General features: G+C 46.3%; 1 protein-coding gene across 1 annotated transcript; it reads right to left on the bottom strand.

Moving 5' to 3' along the window:
• Nucleotides 1–669: 669 nt before the first annotated feature.
• On the bottom strand, nucleotides 670–23,630 carry VCP (valosin containing protein). Its single transcript, XM_062513208.1, has 17 exons — nucleotides 23,526–23,630; nucleotides 18,572–18,683; nucleotides 18,029–18,201; nucleotides 16,089–16,231; nucleotides 12,916–13,046; nucleotides 11,086–11,217; nucleotides 10,581–10,683; nucleotides 8,717–8,850; nucleotides 8,314–8,449; nucleotides 7,213–7,325; nucleotides 6,439–6,603; nucleotides 6,210–6,332; nucleotides 4,934–5,146; nucleotides 3,311–3,619; nucleotides 2,303–2,458; nucleotides 1,833–1,987; nucleotides 670–1,431 (listed from the first exon to the last, which is right to left on the bottom strand). Exons 1-17 carry the CDS (start codon nucleotides 23,540–23,542, stop codon nucleotides 1,326–1,328), a joined length of 2,421 nt encoding a protein of 806 aa, XP_062369192.1. The 5' UTR covers nucleotides 23,543–23,630; the 3' UTR covers nucleotides 670–1,325.
• Nucleotides 23,631–25,238: the final 1,608 nt, after the last annotated feature.

Here is a 25,238-nt window from a genome sequence, read left to right as displayed (position 1 = left end):
CTTATTCCATTGTGCTGATCCCCACGGCTCCACACAAGCCCCTTCCCAGGCCCAGTCCTGTCCTTCTGCCATTAAATCCCCTCCCCTTAAATACAGAGGGCTCGATGGAGCTCTTCAAGATGTGCCAGGCTTTGGGACAGGAGCCCCACAGCCCAGCCCCACAGCTCCTGCTTTCCCTCTCATGGCTCAGCCCCAAAGGCCTGGGAAGACATTCTGCCACACAAACTGTTTTACCCTCCATGCACAAACCCTCAGTTCCTGCATTCCCCAAGAGTTGCTCTGTGCATTCTACTGTGCCTGTTCCCCTCAGCCTGAGGGCTCAGCCATCTCCAGCCTCTTGTCCTGCTCCCTAAAACCCAGGGCTTCCCTGACATAAAACAGCCAAGTACAGCAGAAGGACATTTTTCAGTTCACAGAAGGGAAAATAAAGGAAGCAGCAAGGCAGGGAGGCAAAACTGGTGAAAAGGAAGAAAAACCATGATCATAACCCAACTACTGAGTCTGGATCACAACATAAGGCCAGTTTTCCACCAGAGATCCAAGACAAGCATCAGAAACTGGGACACATGGAATGTGTTCAAGGTCCTCTGTCCCCAGCCACAGTGGTGTCACACTGTGCCACAACCCCAGACACCCAAGAGCACCTTGTGCCTGGATGAGACGGGGATGGTGAAGAGGTCCTTTGCTGCAGAGCCACAGCAGCAAGAGACCTGACAGGTCATGGCCAGCCTTGGAAAACAATAGCAAGTACCTGCTGCCAGGCTCTTCCTGCCAAGCCGGGGCAGGGCAGAGACACTGTCAGCCCCATTTCTTCCATTAGCAGAACTAAGAGCTGCTAAACATGAAGAGCAGCCCTGTCCACAGCAGGGGAACACGCACACAGACCGGCTCCACTGGAGCAAGGAGTGCTCACACAGCATCAGAGAGACAGGTTTAGACAGTGCCAGCACCACACAAATGAACTGCCAGGACCTTGCTAGGGTTTTGTGGGATTTTTATTAATTTTTTTATTATTTTTTTGTGGGGCTTTATTTTTTTTAATACAGGCTAGCGTTGTACCCTTGCTAAAGCTGATTCTGCCACATAAACTAGAACAGAAATTTCTCAGAAATTAAGTCAGTTCCCCTCCTTGTTAATTCACTGTCTGCCTCCCAACTGAACACCGCTCTGGATTTGTGTTTGCAGAAAACATTTCCTGTACAAAGTCTGATGTGCGGCTACACTGTTCTGACTGAGGAATGAAGAAGCCAAGAGTCCACTGAACATTGGATTTTTCCCTGTACAACGTGGCCTGATGTGGAGTTTGGTCCACCGAGGACAACGAGTTAACCGTAGAGATCGTCGTCATTGTCTTCGCTGTACACATTGCCCCCGCTGCCACCTCCCGTGCCTTGGCTTGGACCAGCACCGCCCTGGTTGCCTGATGGGAACCTGCAAGCAGCAGTTCAGGACAGGAGAGAAAAAAAGTTGTTAAAAAGCCTCCTTGCAGCTCAGCACCATCCCCTCCCTCCAAGCAAACCCCCAGTGACAACCAGGATGGGGCAAGGAGGAACGGGATGAAGCCTTAGGAAAAGTCAAAGGGCTCATGGCTGCTGCCTGTTACTTGAGTTAAAGGAAAAAAGGGACTTCATGAGCACCAACAGAGCAGCTACAACCAACCTGCAGCACAGCCTACACCTGCCACACTGTGTAGTGGTGCTCTATGCACTAAGTTGAATGGGAATATGCAGGGCAAAAGAGGTTTGTTGCCCAGAACCCATCAGGAAGTTGCCTCAGTGCTCTGCTCGGAGGCGGCTGAGCCACACTGCCCACCCCTCACACCCCACAGTTACCTGAAGCTGCCAAAGCCACGGCTCTGCTGTAGGGTCTGTGCAAACATCTCGTATTTCCTGATGTCGTTGTCACTGACAGAGCGGCGAGCAAAGCGCATGGCCTCCTCAAAGTGATCCCTGCGGATCTCGGGAACCGGATCGTCCTCCTCCACCTCCTGCAGCAGGACAGAGCGACCAGGTGAGCTGTGTGCCCAAGCTCCACAGGCCCAACAGCTTTCCCTCCCAGGTCAGGAGGCTCCCAATACCCTCCAAGGCGTGGGCTGGAGAGGTGTGCATGAGTCAGGGCTGCAGAAGGCACCTCCTGAGCAATGCTGACCATGAGGCATCTCAGGAGGGTCCTCAACCTCCCACAAGATGAGAACAAAGTGCTCCAGCTCCACGCTCTGCACAAAAGCCCACTCATCTCCAAGGATGACAGAGGAACACATCACACCTCACATGTGGGTAGGGAGAGCTCCTGTCCCACTCACCATGGCAGAAGGGTTGGTCTGCCTCTCACGCTCTCGCCTGATCTCACTCTCGATGGATTCACGGATGGCCAGTTTGCAGGCACGCTGGCAAATTTCTGTCAGGTCAGCCCCTGAGAAGCCATTAGTCATCTTAGCCAGGAAATCCAGGTCAACGTCCTAGAGAAAAAAGGAACAGAGGCCTTTCCTTTACACCTCACATCCTGAAGTGAGAGAGAGGTGTCTTTAGATCCCAGGGTATCAAGGTGCTGCGCTAACTATGGCCAATTTTGGAAAGATCAGCTGTTAAGATTCTTATTTTCAGTAAAAGTTTATTACATACAAAAGCAGGCTACACTCCTCACACCCACCAAGAATCCATGGAGTGGCTGTAAATGCCTCTGCACTTACAGATTTAGGATATGACTTGCTCAGGTCTCAGCACGAGGAGTCAAGCAAAACACCATCAGACTGGAAATAGAGATGGGGCACAAGCAGACCAAGACAGCTGACCTCCTCCTCTCTTCCCCCTCAGTTGAGAAGGTATTACTGCAACCTCCTTTGAAACTAATTAGGCAAGCTTGGCATAAAAAAGCTTGGGCTTTCACTTCATGTCTGTTTTTCTTTGATTAACTCTCAGCTGCATTATTGCCCCTTCCCAGGCAAGGGACACAGCTCTTGCCTATGACAGGGTTCTGCAACAACTCACTGCAATGGCTCCTCCTCAATTTGTATTTCACACTTGTGTGTTCTACACTTGTTTTTTCCCCAGAGTGCAAGAATCTTTTTCACCTCACCAAAATAGGCTTTTTTGATCCTGCACTGTGAGCAGAACTCTATTATGTGACAAAGAGCTGCTGTGCTTGCAGACCAATTTCCAGCTTTGCTGACACCTAACCTCAGAGCTCCAGCTTCCTCTCCCACTCTACTACACAGATGTGCCTCCAAAACTCTGTGCTATCCACAGGCTGTGAGGAACACGAGCAGCACACAGCAAACCCAAGTAAGAAGTAGTCAGAGTGCAGATCCTACCTTTGCAACTGGTGATTTCCTCAGATTGGCCTTAAGAATTGCAACCCGGGACTTCTCATCGGGCAGGGGTATGTAGATGAGCTGATCCAGGCGGCCGGGGCGCAGGATGGCTGGGTCAATGATGTCTGGCCTGTTGGTGGCACCGATGATGAAGACGTTTTTCTTGGTGGACATGCCGTCCATCTCAGTCAGGATCTGGTTGATGACACGATCTGCAGCACCACCACCATCACCGATATTCCCACCTCGGGCCTTGGCGATGGAGTCCAGCTCATCAAAGAAGAGCACACATGGGGCTGCTTGGCGAGCCTGCAAAAAGCAGTGGGCACCATTATTCCATGCTAATACTTTGCAATAAGGAGCACGTTGACTTCACACTATATTGACTATAATGAAGGCTGACTAAGCCTTTCTTATCATTAACACAGCTCAGGAGTACCACAAGCTCTTCACAAGGAAAGCTTGAAAGAACTGCTCCAGAGTTGCCACACAACCCCTCCATTAAATTCTCTTGAACAAGTTTAATTTCCCATAAGTGGGGACATTGTGAACCAGGCAGAAAAGTAGTAATTCCAACGCCTAGAGCAGAAGATGGAGCCATTTTGCGGGACTAGAACTCTCTCTGCAAGACCTGAAGATGTCAACTGATTATTCAGGCATTAGAGCAGGTGAGACATACCCAGTGGAAGGGAGAAATCCAACTGTTGTTCTCAGCTACCTAATGTGTAGTTAATAGGGAGCTAGATCTTTCTTTACAGTGTGCAGTGAAATGAGGGAAGACCACAGGCACAAGGAGGTGCCTGTTGCAGCTCTGACTCATGCACACCTCTCCAGTCCCCACCCTGGAGGGTGTTGGGAACCTCCTGACCTGGAGACAGAGCTGTGAGCAGCTGAGAAAATCCCAGTGAGAAATAAGGAAAAGAAATTGCTCACAATGAGAGTGCTCCAAAACCAGCACACAGGCCCAGAGAGGTCAGGGATTCTCCACCCTTCACCTATGTCCAGAACCCAGTGCACTGAGCTGACAAAATTTCAAGGTTACCACCCTGCTCTGGACAAACAGCTGAACTAGACAATCTCAGAGGATCCCTCCCATCTAAATTTTTCTTCACTCTCCTGCCAGCTTTTTTGTAATAGCGCCATCCCTGACCACAAGAGCAAGAATTTACAGGATAATCCATGCAGACACCTTCTGCAACAGGAGATGACACTATCGGACAACTTAGGATTGAGCTTCTTTCTAACTGTATATATTGCAGGACAAAAACCTACAGGATATTCTGAAAATCTGTAGATTATGGCAGTTAACGAGGTGTTGATTTAATCAAAATTTCCAGGGGTGTGGAACATACATGTGCCCTCCTAACCATAGCTTCTGCCAAAGGCACTGGGGAATTTATCACCCTCTACTGACAGATGCCAACTGCAGTCAGAGAAAAGAGTTTCAACAGCTTTGTTGCTGAAGAGGATTAATTCCAACACCAGGAAAGACATCCTGCTCTCAGTGCAAGTGGGGAAAGCACAGAAGACACAAACAAGAAGCACTAAGACAGATGCAGTGGAGACAAAGTTCTGGGGGTACCTCAGCACAAAGACAGCACAGGGAATAGGAGAAACACTTACCTTGTCAAAGATCTCGCGCACGTTGGCTTCAGACTCACCAAACCACATGGTGAGCAATTCCGGCCCCTTGATGGAAATGAAGTTTGCCTGGCATTCATTGGCAATGGCTTTGGCCAGCAGTGTCTTACCACAACCAGGTGGCCCATAGAACAGAACCCCTTTAGATGGGGTCATGCCAAATTTCAGGAACTTATCTGGGTGCTCCACAGGATACTGAAAGAGGACAAAACAAAAACCTCTCATGATGAGCCACAACAGGCTACCTTGGAAGTACAGAATGGTTTGGGGGGGAAGGGACTTTCAAAACATCTCCAATCCAACTTCTCTGACATGGGAAGGGACACATAGCTCTGAGTCAGTTTTGGTTCTATCAGAAGCACTACCTGAGATTTCTGGTGAATTAAACACAAGATCCTGCCAGATGCCACTGAAGTTTTCAAGTGGACACTGGCTTGGAAAGGTGCTTAAAACAACCTATTTACCTCTAGGAACTAAGTACAGTCCCCAAGTACAAGTTCAGTACTTTCGAGCACACTTAACCTCAGCTTCACTATGCCCTGCAGAAGCAAAAGGGAACAGCTCATTACCTAACCTATTTGTTCTGCTCTCCAGAGACAGCAAGGTGTCTGATGTGAGCCTTTATCCTCAGCAACAAGGTCATATGCAAGACAGGTGATGATTTTAACATCAGAAAACTAGACTGAAAATTTAGATTATCTATTCACAGACAGGATGTTTCTACAGTGCCACCTGAAAGCAGGACTGTATCAAACACAAACCATGCTACTGCAGACACCAGGAGTTTCCACAGACCATTTGTAACATTTTGTCCAGCTCTTTCCTTTGTACAGGGCTTCACAATTACTTCCCACCTGTCCCTGTGCTAAAGCTGATGGGGAGCCCCTCAGAATCTCTCTGTATGAGCACCTTCAACCACTGCCTGGCAGATAAAGCTACCATGTAGGATGATTCTCAGCAGCGGTCCCACTGCTGGTCTCCACTTAAGAGGCAGAACTGTGGCTGTTTCTGCATGTTGCACAACACCCACATAAAATGTCACTGCAGACTCAGCTCAGGAAAACCTGATGCTGCTTCTCAGCATCTTCCTCCCCGAGTTCACCAGGACGGAACAGCATGGTATTTACAGTCCACTACAAGTAGATGCCATAAAGCCTCTGCATTTACTCTGTTTGCAGCCCAAACAGGAAATAGAAGATATTCTGGATTTTGTACTTTTTTAAGATGGCTAAGCAAAATATCTGTTGTAAAGCCTTACCTGTACAAGCTCCTGAAGTTCTCTCTTTACATCTTCTAGGCCACCAATATCTTCCCAGGTAACTTGTGGCACCTCTACCACAGTCTCCCGAAGAGCAGAAGGGTTGCTCTGGCTCAGAGCCCACTGTTATTAGAAGAAATGGTATTACATGAAATTCAAACGTTACGTACTTTTGCTTCAGACAAGCAATTAATTGCATTCAAAAGAATGAAGGGCACTCCTGCATTACCCTGAAGTCATCCATAGTCACAGCCAGAGAGTTCATCACTTCAGCATCGATGGTTTCATCTTCTAGGTCTATGAGATCCATCTTCTTTCTGATAGCCTGAAGAGCAGCTTCTGAGCAAAGAGCAGCCAAATCAGCACCAACATGGCCATGGGTTTCATTTGCCACCTGAAAGCAGAGCATAGACCATGACTCACAGGGATACAAGCAAGGGCAACACATGCTCTGGGGTCCCTGACAGGGAAGGGTGCAGAACAACACCAGGGCTTTGCTGCATGTCCAAGACAAGTGCTAACACTCAGGCAAAGACACTGCCTTCTGCTGCCTAATCTGCATCTGGAATTCAGATGGTGTGCAGAAAGGTAACCCTGAGGATTGCAGTTCTTCATTCAGGACAGAGATGACACGAACCATTTAGCTTACAAGTGGTGCAGCTACAACACAATGCTCACCCAGCTGTGTGTGAGCTTTTTCAGGGCTGCTGTACTTTTAAAGGAAATGACACAGCAAACGAACCCAGGACAACAGTGGCAAGGCACTTCCAGATTGGAATGATACACATTTGTTTCACTTAGCTGTGCTATTCCTAACTAGTGAGTGAGGACTTTTGGTCACTGGTAAAGCGATCAGAAGGAATTCCAGAGACCACACATTCATGCAGTTCCATGCTGTCCTAATGGAGCCACTGCACTTGTATGATCAAGCCTTAACAATTCTTCCACTAGGAAATAGACCACAGGTAAAGCTTGTCTCATTCCCAAACGGCACATTATTCACCTGTTCCAGATCTACATCATCAGCCAGTTTCATATTTTTTGTGTGGATCTGCAGGATCTCCAGGCGTCCAGTGGCATCAGGGATACCAATATCTACCTCTCTGTCAAAACGACCTGGGGAGTACAAGCACACGTTGAGCTGTTGATCCTGCACACCACAGGAGCTGCAGTTGCTGCCTTCCTCTGACTGAACAAAGTGATGTTTTCCACAAAATATCAGAAAATGACAGAGTTTTGGGGTTGCCTGCAGCATCTATCAGCACAGTAGAAGAGACAGATCAGAGCAGGATAGGCATTAGGCACTTAGGGAAAATGAAACTAACAGTAAAACCTTGGGATTATACAGCACAGATGATTGCTCATTTAGTAACTTTTTCTGAACTGCATTTTTGTGAAAATAGGCTTCACAGAATCAACATACCATGAGACATTTTTGTTTATTTCTACTTTTGTGTCCTCGTCACAGGAGTAAAAAAATACAGATTTAATTTTTTAGAACTATCACAGCATGACCCAAATGGTGAAACAGGAGAACAGGGCACCACTGCAATATTCACTAAGACATGTGCATCTCTATTTTTCCTCCAGCCACAGCCGTGCTTTCAAATGGCTCACTGCACATTTAAGAGGCCAGTTCCCCCTGCACACTTGACAGGTTTACTATTACAGACTCTACCAATTGGTCATACACCAGACATTCATGTTTCCAAAACCTGAGTCTCAGAAGCTACTGTACTGCTCATTAATAAAAGAAACCCAAAAAAGGTAATTCACAGCCTTCTGCAATCTAATGCATGAACATCCCCTTAGGCATTTCCTCCCTAAGTGTGTCCTGAAATAGCTTCACCAAATAGAGGCTAGCACACATTTTCCCACTCCAAAGTATTATTTTATTTCTACACATTCTCACCTAACATGGCACAGAAAATGACACCAAAGGCTGCAAGCCTGGAAAAGAATTTCTAGCAAGGAGCTGGAGACAAGTCAATAGTTTCTGTAACACATGACTTTCAGCATGACTTTCTGGTCAATTCTCTTGGGGCTCCAAAATAGCCTGTCACAAGTGTGTTATATACAGGGAGGAGAGGGCAGGGGCAGTTACCAAATCGCCGGAGCGCTGGGTCGATGCTGTTGGGTCTGTTGGTGGCTGCCATCACAATCACATGTGCCCTCTGCTTCAGCCCGTCCATGAGGGTCAGCAGCTGAGACACAATGCGACGTTCCACCTCCCCGTGTGTCTGTGGGGACAGAAATCAGCGCTGAGACCAGCAGTCCTACAAGGAGCACGGCAGCCAGCACTGCATCCGAGCCGGCAGATACAACAGCCACAAGAAGGTAACAAATGCTGTGAACTGTATCTGACCATCCTCATCATCCTCATGTCCAATTGAATTCAGGGATTAAGGAAATGCTGCTTTACCCTGTAGTGATATGCAGAGACTCATGCCAGCTGCTACCAAAATAAAAAAGGACATACTAATTTACCTCCTACAGGCTCTCTTTACCTTTTCTCTCTTAGGAGCAATGGCATCCAGTTCATCAATGAAGATGATGGCAGGAGCATTCTTCTCTGCTTCTTCAAAGGCTTTCCTCAGGTTGCTCTCAGACTCACCAGCCAGCTTGCTCATGATCTCAGGACCTAAAAAACAGCAATGCTGTGCCACTCAGAAAGGAGGCAGCTAGCCCCAAAAACACGCGGTTGAATTTTTTTTAGTACAACATCCACATGAGACAAGCTATATTTCAAGCCAAAGCAAATACTATCAATCAAATTCACTAAATCTGCAGCTGAAAGGCAAGACCAGCATGCAGAATTAGTTTCTTTCATTATTTTGGTGTTTCCAGTTTACTCTAAAAGAATGCAGCACTAGTCAATGAGCTACCTTTAGCTGGCTCTTTCCTTACCCTATTTCACACTTGGTGGGCTTCTCTGTAATGTGCCACCGCACACAGTTAATGCCAGTCCTAGCTTGCAAGAGAAGCAATTAAATCATAAGGTGATGAATTATCAGGATAGGGAAGGAAAAAGCTCTATGAAGCCATCTTTAGCTTACATTACACAGATATACAATTACCTCTGTATGATGCTAAAAATTAGTTTAAAAAAGTCAAAACGACCAACCACAAACAAAAAAAACAGCCCCCACCTACTCTCAAAGGTTAAATACAAAATAAAAGCACATAAACACACCAATCCCAAATGGATGGACAGCATTTCCCTGACATCTAAAACTGCTGAACACTAGTGCAGATTTAGAGACTTATTCTGTTTTCACAGATTTTGCTACCATGCTGATGGCAGTGGTAATGAAGAGAAAAAATGCTTCAAAAGCATCCAAGAAAAATGAATCTGACTCTCAGGCATAGAAAGCTGCCAGCTGCAGAGACACAGGTGTGGGCAGGTGCTCTGAGCATTTCATTACAGGTAGTTCACCAGTTCTTATCAGCTCTGTCTACAGCACTGCCTGCAGCTCCAGACTGGGGCCAGGAGGCAACAAATGCTAATTCTGACAGCGTTATTTTTATTATGCAATAGATGCACAAGCATCAAAAGAAACGGCTGGTGCATTAGCATTTGGTAACAGCTACCACACACTTGAGGAAGGATATGACGAGGTGACATATAGCTAAAATCAATCAATTTACATCCACTATCTTGAGAGAAAAGCAAGTCCCTAATCCTACTGTTGGTCACTGCTGTGCTGTGTTATACTGTCACTGCCACGTGATTGAAATCAGAGAAGAAAAGCTGCATTCTTTCGATAAAAATGTTCCCTTATTCCAGCACCAACTAAAATGGAACAGAAAAGCAGTGTGGAAAATTCAGAATCTGGTCCTTACTAGGTATCAGCTAGTAGCCACCTCAACTGCTACAGATGAGACTTATCAATAGGAGTTCTGTCACTTGTAGTTAAGTCCAAAAGACCTCCTTATAGTTTTCAGGGAAGTTTCTTCCAAATAATGTACTGTGAAACACAAGAGGTCTTTGTACTTTACTTGAAGGGAAAGGGGAATCCACAGCAGCAGCTTTTTTCTGAATGGAATATGGTGGGAGCAAAGCCAGAAGCTCTGCCAGTTCTGCCTTCACCAACACAAACGGACAGACAGACAGACAGACACTGAATCCCTGTGTCTCAGCACAATCTTCCAAGCACTCTACTACAACACAGTCAAGCTTCAGGGAAGTGCCAATACTGATACTTCCACACAAAGGGCTTCCAAGTGTCCCCAGAGGCATGCTTGAAAGAGGTAAGGAAGGATGTCAGGAAGACAAATGTGGCTCTACAAGCCCTATTAACACCATTCTTACCATAAGATGGACAAATGAGCACACAGCAGAGCTGGGGCCAAAGCAGCCACAAAACTTACCGTTGATCAGGAAGAAGAAAGCCCCGGTTTCATTGGCCACTGCTCGGGCAATCAGTGTTTTACCAGTGCCAGGAGGACCATACAGCAGGATCCCACGTGGAGGCTGAGGATAAAGGCAAGCAACTTAAGAACTACTTAAACAGCTTCACTTTAAATTTGTAAGCATTTGATAATGCCAGTCTGAAATTGTGATGTAAACTCATGCAACAGCTGCCATGTCAGCATTGCTATCAACACCCTTACTACTTCACACAACACACGACAGAAACCTTGCCAATAACTGGCAACGCTGATTCAAAGCATCACTCTGCTTTACAAGCTGACAGAGTTTCAGTCTATGTCCAGAACACATAAGTAAATACCTTCCAAACACTAGCACTAAAAAAAACCCCAAAAACCCACACCACAAATTATTTATTCCCCTCTCCAACACCTCCTAAATCTCTGTTGTGGAGAGACATCTCCCTGGGCAAGCCCACTTATCCACCTGTATGTGGGGACATACCTTCACCCCTATGGCCTTGAAGAGAGCAGGGTGTCGGAGGGGAAGTTCCACCATCTCTTTGATTTGAGCCAGCTGCTTCCGGCAGCCACCAATGTCATCATAACCCACTTCATTCAGTGACTCCTCTTCATCCTACCAGGAGGAAATACATCAAACATCTGAGTGAAAACAACAGTTCAACAACCCTCCCAGTCTACAGAAGCCAGGAATATGGCTTTTTAGACACTTCTTGCCTGTCTTGAGATTCTCCCTTTCAAGTCTTCCCGATGTCTTCTGTAATTGTTTCTTAGCTCTATCTTCCCAGACGTACAAAGAGAATTGCCTCCACATACTCAGACTTCACTGAAGCCCACCCTCTGGAATGACAGCCTCTGCTGCCAGGTTCCCTACAGACCCTAGCACAAAACAAGCTCTGTGACTCTTAGATGGGACTAATGGAAGTAACAAGACACAATGTCAGTATAAAATACACTCACTCCTTACAGTAAATGCTATCTAACTATTTGGCATATTCTATCTGTCAGTTACTCAGGCACAGTGTCACCTTTTGAGACTGACTCCAATTTAGCACAGAATGTTAAAGGTCCAGATATACGGATAAGATCACTTGTAACCAATTCTTCCTTCATAGTATCCATTCATTCAGCTGTCCAAACTTTTACTGGCCTCAGTTATTTAGGCCACACTAAAATAATAACATAGCCTGGAATCTCACAGGGGCTCACTTCAAGTTTCACCTCCCTCAAGCAGGTCACTCAGGGGCTGGACCTAACAAGCACTGAAGGTCTCAATTTTGGAGATTTCTGCCCTCTCTGGGCTCTGCTCCAGGGTTGGGGGAACCATTTTTCCAATAATCTATTGGGTATTTCCCTTGATCCAGCTTATGCTGCTGCATCCAGTCATGTCCCTGGGCACAGCTCTCAGAAAAGTCTGTCATCTATCCCTTCCCATCTGGCAGTTACCAGTAAGCCTGTCCCTTTGCCTTCCCTTATTCAGGCTGCATCATCCCATGATTCCAGTCCCCCCTCCTTCATTCTTGACCGCCAGCTCCACATAATTTTGGTGGCCTAGGCTGAACTTACTCCTGTCTATCTCTGCTGCACACTGAAGAGGCCAAGTGGGATTGATGGAGTGCCCAGGTGCAGTCTCACAAGGGTCACAGAGGTGTTTTTCCAAAGGCAGCTAGCAACAAACCAGGACTCACAGCATTTGCAGGCAGAAAAAAGTACATATTCTATGAAGTAAGCACCCACTTTAGCTCTTCTTCCTGAGATTTCCTACTCTGTACAGTGTACAGTTGCCAAGACCTGTCAGACAAGCCCCTCAAGCAGCCACAAGATTTCAACACTAAAAGCTAGACACCTAAATAAACTTGGTTTACATTAAAAAAAAAATGAAAATTCCCATTTGGAGATTCCAAATTCCTCTTGAGAAAGTGCCCATTACTTTCTTTTCACATGGCATGAAATTTAGCACCATTGTAAGATCTCTCTGCTATGAATCAAGGGAACACCGGAATTAAAAGATGCTTTCAAGCACAGTGTGAGGTATCTGGAAGCAGATGCAAAACAGCTGCTGCCAAAGCATGGCATCTCATCAGCAAACCTACACCCTGATGCTTTCAGCATATAAGGATGACACTGGATACCTTTCTCTGACTACCTTCAGCAGCAGCTCATCTCCTGAAACCATAGTTTCTGACCATTACATTCAGTAGACAACATATCAAAAGAGGAACTTCAAACACTGCTGCCCTCAAGCTCTGTCCCAGAAAAAGGCTTTGGACAGAGGAAGTCCAGCAGGAGAATGACATGGCAGGATTCTGCTCACCTCTCTTTTGATGGGCTCTCCCTCACAATGGATCACTGTGTCTGGAGCCACTATGCAGTACGGGCTTGGGTCTGTCTCCACCACTTTGAACTCCACTGCACGCATCCCTCCACGCACCAAGAAGATGTCACCTGTAAAACCCCACATATCAGTGGCCTCTTACAACCCACATCTGCAAAATGCCAACCCCTCTATGACCAGCAGCCCCAGAGTTTAGGAAGTAGGTCACACAAGCAGACACTGTGGCATTTGTAACTCTGCCTTGCATGTTAAACTCAAGAGCTGAATCCACTGCGATAGCCCAAGCACTGTTTCAGTTCTCAAATTTCATCCAGTAAAAACCAGCAAACAATAGAAAAGAATACCCTGCCCAAATACAAAACATATAGGCAAGAAATCACTTTTTTTCCCATTCAGTTTCAATTTAACATTTCTAGAACAGGCAAAAAGCCTTAACTTAATAAAAATTCACTTAAAATTCATTGTAACTAGTTGCTACTAGTTATAAAAGTTTGTCTCCAGAAGCAGAATAATATATAACACTGCATTGTGACTCCTGGCTACACTGGGTGACAGACCCTGGATAACTTGCGTCTATAGTGTACTTTCATCTATGGTAGAGCAGAAGTGTTATGAACACAACCCCAAAAGTGTTTGGTTTTCTACTCACCCTCCCAGTTATCCCTTAAATAGCTCTGAAGAAGTTAATTTAGTCAGAGTGACAGCTGGTGTAGATGTCTTGGTTTCAGCTGGGATAGAGTTCAGTTTCTCCCTAGCAGCTGTTTCAGTGCAGTGATTTGGATTCAGTATGACAATAATGTTGATAAAACACTGATGTACCAGTTGTTGCTCAGCAGTGCTTACCCTAACTCAAGGACTGCTCAGTTTCCCATGATCTGCCAGTGAGCAGGTGTGCAAGAAACCAGGAGGGAGCATGGCTAGGAGAGCTGACCCAAACTGCCCAAAGGGATAATCCATGCCATAGAACATCATAGCCAGTGTATAAACTGTGGGGATTTCACTGGGAGATATCACACACTGATGAGGGACAGGCTGGGCATCATTCAGCATGTGGTGACCAGCTGTTTCAGGTGTTGTGCAACACCTGTCTTTTTGGGTTTCATCTCCTGTCTTTTCCATTACTATTATTAATATTGTTATTATATTTTACTTTATTTCAATTAGCAATATGTTCTTAACTCACAAGTTTTTCCTTGTTCCTGATCTGGTCCCCTTCTCACAGCTGTCTGATATTTAGTCACATGCTGGGATCAAAGGACAACACTCCTTTTTGGCAGCTAGCATGTGGACAAAGGGTTGACATAACAACAGATCTGAGCAGAGATGTTAATGCTAAACCAAATTTATTATAAGCATTCGGTATATAATAGCAGCTGGTGATGGTGTTTACTCAGGCTTGATCTCAGGGTGTGTTTTTTAACACCTCACTCAGTGTAGGTGTCCCCCGTGGTAAGGTTTATTGTCCTTGCTGCCTGGGCTAAGGCTATCTTTGTGTTGTTCTTCGCAGTAGCGACTTATGATGCAACAGAATGGCTGGTCCCGAGTCGAATCCGAGGAGTGAACTGAGCACTGCCATCAGCTCTGCACTTCGGGAGCCATCCACTGGGAACTACTGGTAACTGCATCTTCCTACATCTGCATCTCCCTGCCGGTGTCTTCAGATGCCAGGCTGGTTACAGTAGCATTTGAGCATTTTAAAGATTTTTTAATATCCTCTAAATACAGCTGAAGCCAGCCTGGTTCTTACCACAGAATTTCCTGAGCTGGAAGGGACCCATGGGGATCACTGAGTCCAACTTCTGGTGCTGCACAGGACAGTCCCAGGGACCACACCGTGTGCTTGAGTGTATTGTCCAAATGCTTCTGGAATTCTGGCAAGCCTAGTGCTGTGAAACAGCACGTTGCTATATGAGATTCTGATCCTGTTTAAAGTTAATGTATTTAAGAACATCACCCAAAGGGTGAAGTGTCCATGCCAGTGACTACCTAAAACACTTTGGAATTTCACTCCTGACCAAGTGTAGAATCCTGAAAAACTAGTAAATATGTGGAAAAAGGTGTGCTGTCACACGGGCAATTCCAGAGAGATACAAATCACTGCCATGTGCTGGGACCTGGCCCCTATTATTCTGTACTCTTAAGAGGAAAAAAGGTCTTTGGATCTGATGACAAAACATCAGGCATTGAGGCTTCTCCAATTCTAGGGACGGGCAAAGCATGATTTTGAGAGGGTGTATGGCATTCCCTATCATGCATCAGCCTGTGGAAAATCAAATGATGCAATGGACTCCTCATGACTATGTGGAGAGCAAAGGCTGGTGGGACCAGCAAACTTTGGGACACACATTTAGCAAAAGCTACCTGGTTCCTCCCCAGCCAACACTTTTACATACTGCAGAAGGAGACAAAGTTCCTGTAATGCACATAAAAACATGCTGGGATAAACAGTCTAGGTCACTGCTACCTCAGGCAAAGGCAAACCCACGTGTGGGTCTGCTTCTTCACACATGGTTTTGCTTTTCCTCAAGGACCTGGGTGTACTCTGTGGGTGATGTGGGAGTATGGAAAAAGTCCAGTGTATGGGTCAAGGTGATCTGATTTTAGGTGAGAGTAGGAAATTAACTAAATTGCATGATGTTAATTGATCACTTCTATGGCAGCTATATGCACACCACCACATTCAGCACCTGACAGCAGCCAACTCCACCACTTCAGATATGGGGATCTGAACCTCAGTCCCCTTCAATTACCACATTATGAAGGATGGACTCTGATGAAAATGGATAAGCACAACATACACCCAACCAATTCATTAATATACAGGCAACTAACCAATTACATCATATGGTAGCAACTTAGCTTAATGAGATTTTCTCCCAAATTCCACCTGAGCCTTTCCAATATTCTCCCATCTCATATAGAGAAAAAAAAAAAAGAGGGAGAACTGCCAAATTGTTCTGCCAGCCAGCAGCAGCAATTACTCCTCCTGAAGATCATATAAAATTTAAATCACCACTACCAAAATTTCCCCCTACAGATGCTGCTCTAATGCTTCATGGAGATATGTGCAAGGTTCTAGAAATTCTCTGTATTTAGTCTCAGCACTAAGTCACACTTGTGGCTGCAAAGACTTCAGTGACAGGCATTATTACCTTTCCTAATAGGTCTGTAAGCTTCCAAGAAGTAAGGCTTGAGATAGACCTCAAAGAGATTCCCTGTGATCCCTTCTACCGTGTCATCAATTGGCAGCACATGGATACGTTTGCCATATTTCACATCTGGGCAAGGCTGGATGCTGCAAAAAAAGGAAACACCAGTTAGCCATATTGTGCTGGACTTGCATCTAAGTGTTACACCTGAACAAGAAGAGACATGCCCTTTCCCAGGAAAGAACATCCAAAGACCATCAAAAGCCCCGGTGAGACTTCTTACTCACACAGGAATGTCAATGCTAACAACACAAAAATCGTACCCACCAAGAGCTAGTCCTCACAGCACACACTTGCCTTCACTCCTTTCAGCCCTGTCCAAGACCACTGGATGTTTTAAAAGTTTCTTCCTAGCCTTCTGCTCTTCTGCAGACCCCCTCACCACATGCACACATGTCTAATGTAGCCTAAAGGCCTGCAAGAGTCATGAGGTAGCTTTTATTTCAAAAAGCTACTGCAGAACCAGCTGCAAGGAATAGTGAGCTGGGGAAAACTTTCTTCCCTCCTCTCTCCTACTACATTGCCCAGAGTCCCTTCTGCTGACAAATCTGATTTTAAGCAAAGGCTCTCACAGACCAACTGGGGGTAAACACCTTTGTAGCCAAGTGTCTGGCAGTTCCGATTTGTAAGGGCTGGTGATTAGGTTAAAGGCTGAAAGCACTTTCCTCTTTTCAAATACATGCTACTGTTATTATTTTGCAGTGTAGCACAACAGTCTACTGTAGCAATACCTGAAAGTATCCAGCTGTGGCAGAAACTGGCTTCACCAGCTAAGAAAAGCCATGGAACTGCAGCTGAACACACTGGTTATGTGACTTTTTCCATATGTGACTTTTGTTAGAGACTCCTAACAGATTTTTTTACCACACGCATTAAGAGAGGACATGCCAAAAGGGTAAAAGGAAAGAGAGACTGTCCCAGAAGGAAAATATTTGACAGACTACAATCAGGAAGCGATTAGCACATGAATCTGGATTTTGGCAGAAACCAGGACACAGTAACACTATAAGCAGTTTAAGATCGGCAAGAAAAACTTTGAGGGCAAGTGTGTTAAAATTCCCTAACCTCACAATGAGTCAAGACAACTGGTAACACATTTGGGAAGCTAAGAACCACTTCAGACATAGTGGTAACAGAGAAGATGAGAGCATGGGCTGCCATGCTAGAAGAGACTCCAACACGAATCTCACATCAGGTTAAAGTAAGAATTCACCTGTACTTTAAATCCAAAGACACAAAGCACCATTCTGAACCAATTACAGTAGTGTTTAAAACTGGCATTTAGTGTGGTATAAAAAACTGGTGGTAGAGGGATGGGTGGAACAGCCTCATTTCTCCCATCTATGTTTGTACGAAGCACGTTTTGCATTTAAAAATTATTACTGATATCACTTTTGGTGTCAGAACCAGGGTCTCATTTTCTCAGAGATAATGCTTAGGAGGAGGAGAAGCTGTCAGCCCTCCCTATTTAAACCTGCAAACTACCATTTTTATGTTCAGGAAATGCTAATGTGCTATTGTTCTACCCTTTCCCATCACAGAATGACCTCCTGTAAGCAGAGATCCATATTTCCAAGTTTTACTACTACTTTTAAAGTCCCTTCCAACTGAAATCATTTTATGATTCTACTTCCTGCAAGTGCTGCACAACAAAATGCCTGCAACATTTTTTAAGCATTCCTAATTTAAAATTCACGTTTACAACAAAAACTGGAATATAAACATCTTTGCAGGATTTTTAATCATGCTATTTGGCTGTTCCACTTTTTTCTGCCATTCACTTCTAACAGGTTTTAACTTGTTTTTGCAAAAGGGCACCTCAGATACTATGAGAAAATGTGTGAAGCTTTTAATGTCTTCCACAGGTAACACTGTGTCCTCACCTGATCACATCGCCCAGGCGCACTCTCAGGTTGTTGCGAACAACCCTATTCATGCGAATCTTCTCATCTGAGCAGGTATCATCTGACAGAACAATGCAGACTGCTTCTCTCCTCTTCTTTCCTTTCAGCAGGACAGTGTCTCCTCTGAACAGCTGCAGTTCATCCATCTTTGCCTGTAAACAGCGAAGTGTTAGAACAAGCTTTTGAAAAAATAGGAATTCAAGCATTTGAAGGAGAATTGACTTTGGAAATTACACCTTGGAAGTGATATACTAAATCCAGAGGACAGAGATACTACAGCTATATAGAGCTAATCCTGAAACCAGAGGAAGGGCACAAACTCAACTGAATCCTACAAACTGAGGCTCAAAAAAACATTTTATCAAGTAGGAGTGCCAGGAAGCAAGACAACCCTCCCTGTTTGGTAACAGCTGTAGCTTCCAACACAAACACTTGTACTCATGTTGCAAAGCAACATTTCAAGTTAATAGCAGCAGCCTGCAAATTACCAGATGAAATGCTTTGCCTCTATAGATGACGCACCTGGGACAGTGACACAACACTGTTGTCTTCATTGATGGCTTCGTCAACAATTAGCCGATTGGGCCTGTTCTTCTGCTTCAGAATAGCAGTCGATAAGTCATCGGCCTTAGAGCTGGGAGAGAAAACACAGCTTATGAGCCTAAGAGATACTGGCCTTGTCTAGCCACCCCCGTTTCCATCTCCACTTTCTGCAAGTTTCTTTGTTGTCTTTTATAAAATGTACTTCCTTGTAGCACAAGGGACAACATTACTTCCCAGAGACCAGTTTGCAAGAGTTCAAGGGAGTATGTTTTCTGTCAGTAAATGTAACTACGAGCTTGCAATGGATACAGCTATGAAGCTATCTATGAAAAGAAGTGGTCAGTGAGATGTTGCTGACTGTAAGATGTTTCTCAATGAATTAGTCAGACTCATCTGAAATCACATGTAACTGCTGCCAACAAAACAAAAGTTAAAGTCTATCTGGTGTCAAATCCCAGATAAATAGAGGCATTAAAGGACAATGCTGCAGCAACCCTGACAGGAAGAGTTGTAAGAGTTCAGCCTATCCAGGCCAGATTGTTTAACCTAGCAAGTTGTAGAAATATCCAAGTGCTCATAGAAAATGATTTTGTATTCGCGTTTTTTTAGCTCTTTTCTATAATACCTTCACAAAAGTCACTACAGCTCTGGCCTACAATGCCACAAGAAATACAAGAGATAATTCATTTGCCTTGACAAAATGGAGCAAGCAAAACATCAAGCAAAATGGAAGAAGGACAGATTAACTGTTCTTCAGAATTGAAGAGAGAAAATAATTCACTCTATGACAGAATATGAATTGGAACCAGCTTATTTTTGAGGAGCTCTTGGAAGCTGTACATTAACCAGACACAACAGTGGTGGAGTGCTGTAGCTTCCCCCAGTGGGCTGATAACTTTCTCCAATATGTGGCTGTGTCAATGTTCACGGTCAGAAGAGAAAACTTTGCATAGTCTGACCTGATTCTGAAAGAAAATAAAGAAAATAAAGTCTTCCTTTTATCTAAGCATGCAGCAGGTGCTGGCAAAGCTTAGGGAGCTTTGTGCACAATGACAGCAGTCATAACTTTGGCTCCATCTCACCCTTTTAGAATGATGAGAAGAAACCAAACCTTGAGTGGAAATGGCAGCACTTTGCATGTCCACTGCATTTTTAAGAGTCCATCAGAGAGGGGTGACATACCTATGGTGTGATGTTACCCAGGTCCCTCTCCACCTCAAGGCAGGGGCTTTTCCAAGATAGGCTATGAAGGAAGCATTGTCTCCCTTCTCTGACATGTAAAAGGGGAAACAATACCAAGCAATCCTGTGAAACCAGGCTTTCAAAAGATTTTCAAGTTTCCCTTAAATACTGGTAGCACAGGAAACATGTTGCAAAGAACAGGCAACATCATTTCAAGTGAACAAAACAATTTGTAAAACACGTTCTTTCCTGGACTGCCAGCACCATTGAAAGTTACCTTCTTTCCTCTCTTTATTAAAGGGTGCAAGAGGTAAGACACTGCAGATCTATTGTCTGAACAAAAAAAAAAAAAAAAAAAAAGCACAATAAAGGCTGCTGGAAAGGGCTCATGAATTCCACAATCAGTCTAAAAGTGTGGTCTTGCTGTGAGTCCTAAAAAGTCTCTGATTTCCAAGAAAACCAAGAGAGCAGTAAGAAAACTGAAAAAATACATTATCAAGGGCAAATTATGGTTAAACAGTGCATAAAACCAACAACCTACTTGTAAGGACTTTGCCTCCTCACTAGCTCCTGGCCACTGGAAACTAACTCAGCAAACACATTTCAATATTTCAGCTAAGGGACACCAGGGAGACACAATACTCGTTAGTTGGATTATTCAGACTGTGACTGTAACTCCTCCCTCTGCACACAGGATGTGAATCCCAAGGCCTTTTTATAAGAAACAACTGTCAGACTTTGGCTATGTGAACTGTTGCTGAAACTCAGTGTCTGTCCCTTGAAATGCAGGGACTGCTATTACAGCCCAAAAAACAGACAAGGGTACTCAGAGCTGATCAAGGGTGATCAAAGACAAATGGTAAAGGAAACCAAGGGTAACAAATGGAAGCTTTTCAATCAGCACTGTACATAAAAACAAGCTGAAAAAATGGAGAGCAAGTCTGGATAAGTCCTGACATACAGTAGTGCAGAAGAACACAGCAAGAATCCACTTGGTTCTTGTAAATAAGACAAAGAAGTTTTAGTATGGAAGAACTGAACCTACAGTTCCCTAAGAACTGAATGCTGGATCAGTATCAGATACACTTAGAGAAACTGAAAAGGACTGGAGGCATTAAAAATGGAACAAAAGTGTCCAAGAGCATCCAGGGAGCTAAGTGCGCACGGTCAGCATCAGTGCTCTGACCTGACAGTTCAGCAGAGGAAAAAACAAAGGTGCTACAAAATTACATGTCAGCTAGGCAGGGAAATTATATTTCTCCTGAAGACAAGGTTAAGGTATAGACAGACAAGCACTACCCATCTTAAAACATCAATTCACAATATTGTTATAGACATCATTTGCCCTCATTGCATCTCTCCAGAGGTTCCTCATGCTGCAGCTGAAATAACAGGGCAAAAGATATCTGTGCACCTCAACCACGCTCAGACAAACTCCAGCATCTGTGGGAAAGAGAGCACGAACAGAAAATACCAAGTAGGAAAGCCCAAGGCATGGGTTGGGACTCTCTCCTGCCAACTTTCCCACTCCTGCTGGGAAACTTCAGGAAAGCAGAGGGACAGAAAGGTAACAGGTAAATTTTAAGGCTCCTTGATGAGCTTCTAGTCAGAGACAGCCTGGTGGAAACCTTCCAAATCACCTCCCTGACCCAGCTCGTTTGTCAGCTCCCTCACATACTTTCCTTCTCACCTCTTTCTTTCCCTGACTTAACAAAGAGAGAAACTGAACACAAAATGTAGTTTTAGAGCTGTTTTAGAAACAAAAGGAAATTCAAGGTCTGTATTAAGCTGCCCATAGACAGACGACAGAAGTGAGGACACAATCACCAGCACAGCAAATGGCCAAGCTTGCATATAAAGTGAAAGACATATATAAAACTGAAGTAAATATGTACTAGCCCTAAAGGCCAACCATAACAGGTTCCCTCAGCCTCCTTTCCTCTCTCAGTAAAGCAGTTCAACAGCCTCATTTTACACATGGCAGAACCAGGGGGACTTCCTACAACTTAAAGAATCACAGAATATCCTGAGCTGGAAGGATTATCAAAACCAGCTTCTGGTCCTGCACAGGACAGCCCCAGGAATCACCATATGCCTGAGATCATTGTCCAAACGCTTCCTGAACTCTGGAAGGCCTGGTGCTCTGACCACTTTCGTGGGGAGCCTGTTCAAGTGACTGACCCCAACCTAAACCTCCCCTGACAGCTTCATGGACTTAATTACACTACTCAGTGTTTTCTCTCTGTGTCAGAGCTCCCCTCACTCAGCAACTGATAATGCCCAGAAGCATCACAGGGGTGGGTAGGAAGAGCCAGAGCAGAAAGTAATTATCAATTAGTGATCTTTCGGAAAATGAAAGCCAACCTCCAAAGCCCTTAAAGTAAGGAAACAAGCTGCTCCTTCAAGTCAGTGCTAAAATAAGCAAAAAGTCACTTCCTAGAATGAGCCAGCTGCAGTAATGAAAGTGAAATCAGCCCTAACTTCTGCACACTGCTGTGTCTTTTTACCACCACCCTCATGAAATCACTTCCCAGATAAAACCCATGAACAATTTCTTATCAATCTAAACATCTGATTTACAGACTGAATTGCTTTCTCTTTTTTAAAGAAAAAAAAAAGTCATAAAACATTTTTATCCCCAAGTGAAGTGTCTGAGGTATGTAGTGACTGTAGGCATTTACTGAAACAAGACAGCCATGAGGAGAGTTTAGACTACTGTGAGTAAGCCAAGTTTTCAACACTGTTTCAGACAGGCCGGGAGAGGAAAACAGGATACCTCACTCCCGTAGCTTTTGGAATGCTACTTGCCATGCTGAGGCTCAGTTCAGCAAGATGGCTGCCAGCAGATGTGACAAAAAATGGCATCTAAAAAGTAACCACGTTCCAGCTGCAAACCAACTTTTGCTGGCTCCTGCGTGGGTGAGAAGAACTTTGCTGAAGTAGAAATCCCTTTTTAAAAACACTGTTAACCCCGCCCAGCTGCACAACCGCAGTCTGGGAATGTCACTTCCACAGCAGATAGGAATGCCTGGCACACCTCGCTGGAACTGACCCAGCAGGGCCAAGCCGGTTTGGATTCTAAGAGTTACAAAAGAAAAGAGAAACATGCTCAAAGAACACCAAAAGACACCAAAATGGACCGAAAGTGCCTCTAGTGAAGTAAAAAAATATCTGCAAGAATTCTTGGATTGGGAAAATTTATCTTTGGATTCTATTTTACTCCGCTCAAAATGCACGTGGGCTGCGTGCAGAGACTGTTACTCATTCCTGAGAAGCACGGAAGATGATCCTCAGCCTGTAACTGAGTAGAGCCAAGAAGAGTGAGGCAAGACACCCGAGACGGAAACACCGCCGATGGCCTCGGCCATGCCCGGCATAACATGTCTGCCTCGGCCAGCGCCGAGTCACTCGCCAACCCTCGGCCCCAGAGCCGCTGCGAGCAGAAGGAGCCTGGGACGGGTCGAGAAAACAAAGCCCTCCATAGTTCAGAGCCCGGCAGGCGGGCGGCCCTAGGCCCGGCGGTGGCACGGCGGGAGGCCCGGCCCGGCCTCGCCCCCCCGCCATGACTCGACACTTCCCGGCGAGGCCCGGCCGTGCCGCGGCAGGCGGCGGGAAGCGGCTCATCCCCGTTCCGGCACCGCCTTCGCCCACCTGAGGCTCGCGGGCCGCCCTGGGTGAAGCAGGCGGGCCGGACCGGGCCCAGGCCGCGGCGGGGCCTAGGCCGCGGGGAGGCGACGGGGCCCGCACTTACTCGGATCCCGAGGCCATGGCGCTGCGGGTAGGGGCCGAGGGGCGGCGGACGGCGGCTCCTCGGGGCGGGCGGGGGCTCCGGAGAGTCGCAGGGGTCGCGGGCGGCGGGCGGAGGGTTCGGGGCGTCCGCGCTGGCTGAGCCTCAGCGCCGACTCATCGGCGAGGGGAGCCCCGCCCACGCCGCCTTGCCTGCCTAGCAACAGCGTGCGCCGGCCAATCGGAAATTCCGGCCGGCCGCCGCCTCGGCCAATGGGAAAGGGAGGAAAAAAAAAGACCTAAGGCTCCGCCTAAGCCCCGCCTCTACGTGTTCACTGGCCAATCGTAACCAGCCAGGCGCCACTTCCTGCGGCCAATCGCAGAGCGGCTCTGCCTTCGATCGACAGCTCCCACGCGGCCAATGGCGAAGATCCACCGACGGGACCATGCGGGAGGGAAGTCCCGCCTCCATAGCCTCTGCTGATTGGGCAGCTCTAGAGAGCAGGGCCAATCAGAAAGGGTGTGACAGGCATGCGCGCTTCTTCCCGCCACTCAGAGCAGCCTCGTTGCTGCTCGTGGTCAGGGAATAGCCGGGCCCTTATTCCTTAGGGAGGGTAGGGTCCTGCCCCTGCCCTATGCATGGGCACCGCACACCAGACCAGGCTGCTCTGAGCCCCATCCAGCCTGGCCTCGAGCACTCCCAGGGATCTAGGGACAGCCACAGCTTCTCTGGGCAATATGTACAGGGCCTCAACACATTCACAGGGAAGAATTCCTCCATAATACCGCATCTAACCCTGCCTTCTGTTGGTTTAAAGCAGTTTTCGCTCATCCAGTCACATTATGTTATTGTCTAAAGTCCCTCTCCAGTGCCTTGAAGGTCTGGAGGTCCTGGAGCCTTTCCCAGGCTGAACAAGCTCAGCTCTCTCAGCTTTTCCTCACAGCAGGGGTGCTCCATCCTTCATCATTTTCGTGTCTCTCCTCTGGGCTTGCTCCAGCAGGTCCCTGTCCCTCCTGTGCTGGACCCCAGCTCTGGATGCAGTGCTCCAGGTGGGTCTCAGCAGAGCAGAGCAGAGGGGCAGAATCCCCTCCCTGCCCTGCTGCCCACGGGGCTCTGGATGCAGCCCAGGATATGCCAAGGTGTTTTTCTGAAGGAATTGCAGAACGAAGCCCATCCAAAGCCCCTCCAGCATTGAGGGGAGGCTGCAGCAGCCCTACCTTGCACTCCACAGAGTTCTGTCAAGCCTTCTTTCCTTTCTGCTCATTCCTCTTTTGCTTTCCAGCTCCCAAGCACCCCTGTCCTCTTGTGGGAGGCAAGGCTTGGCAAGGGCTGGGGTAATGGCGTCAGGGACCTTCCCTAACCAGAAAAAGCTCCACCAGACACTGGGTAGGGATAGGTGCTCCTTCAACCCTGGAGGTGCCTGAAGCTATGGCATTGGCACTGACCCTCAGGGACACAGGGAACACACAGGTTTGGGCTGGCTAGTGCAGCATTGTGAAATTCAGACCTGAGTCACATCCTTCCGACAAAACCCCTTCTCTGGGTTCCAAACCACACCAACTGAACAAAAAGCCAGTATACAAAGCATAGATAGGACAGACTACAAGCTCCCTGGAGCCCAAGTGCAGAGCCAGCCCCACCACGCGCAGGGCGCAGAGGATGAAGGTATCTGCCCTTGATCTCTCACACATCCAGGGCACACAGCCCATGTACTGCCTGGAGCTGGAAACAGTGTCA

Source organism: Cinclus cinclus, chromosome Z (genome assembly GCF_963662255.1).
Source record: "Cinclus cinclus chromosome Z, bCinCin1.1, whole genome shotgun sequence".
NCBI classification, from domain to species: Eukaryota; Metazoa; Chordata; class Aves; order Passeriformes; family Cinclidae; genus Cinclus; species Cinclus cinclus.
This window is presented reverse-complemented; position numbering and strand designations above follow the sequence as displayed.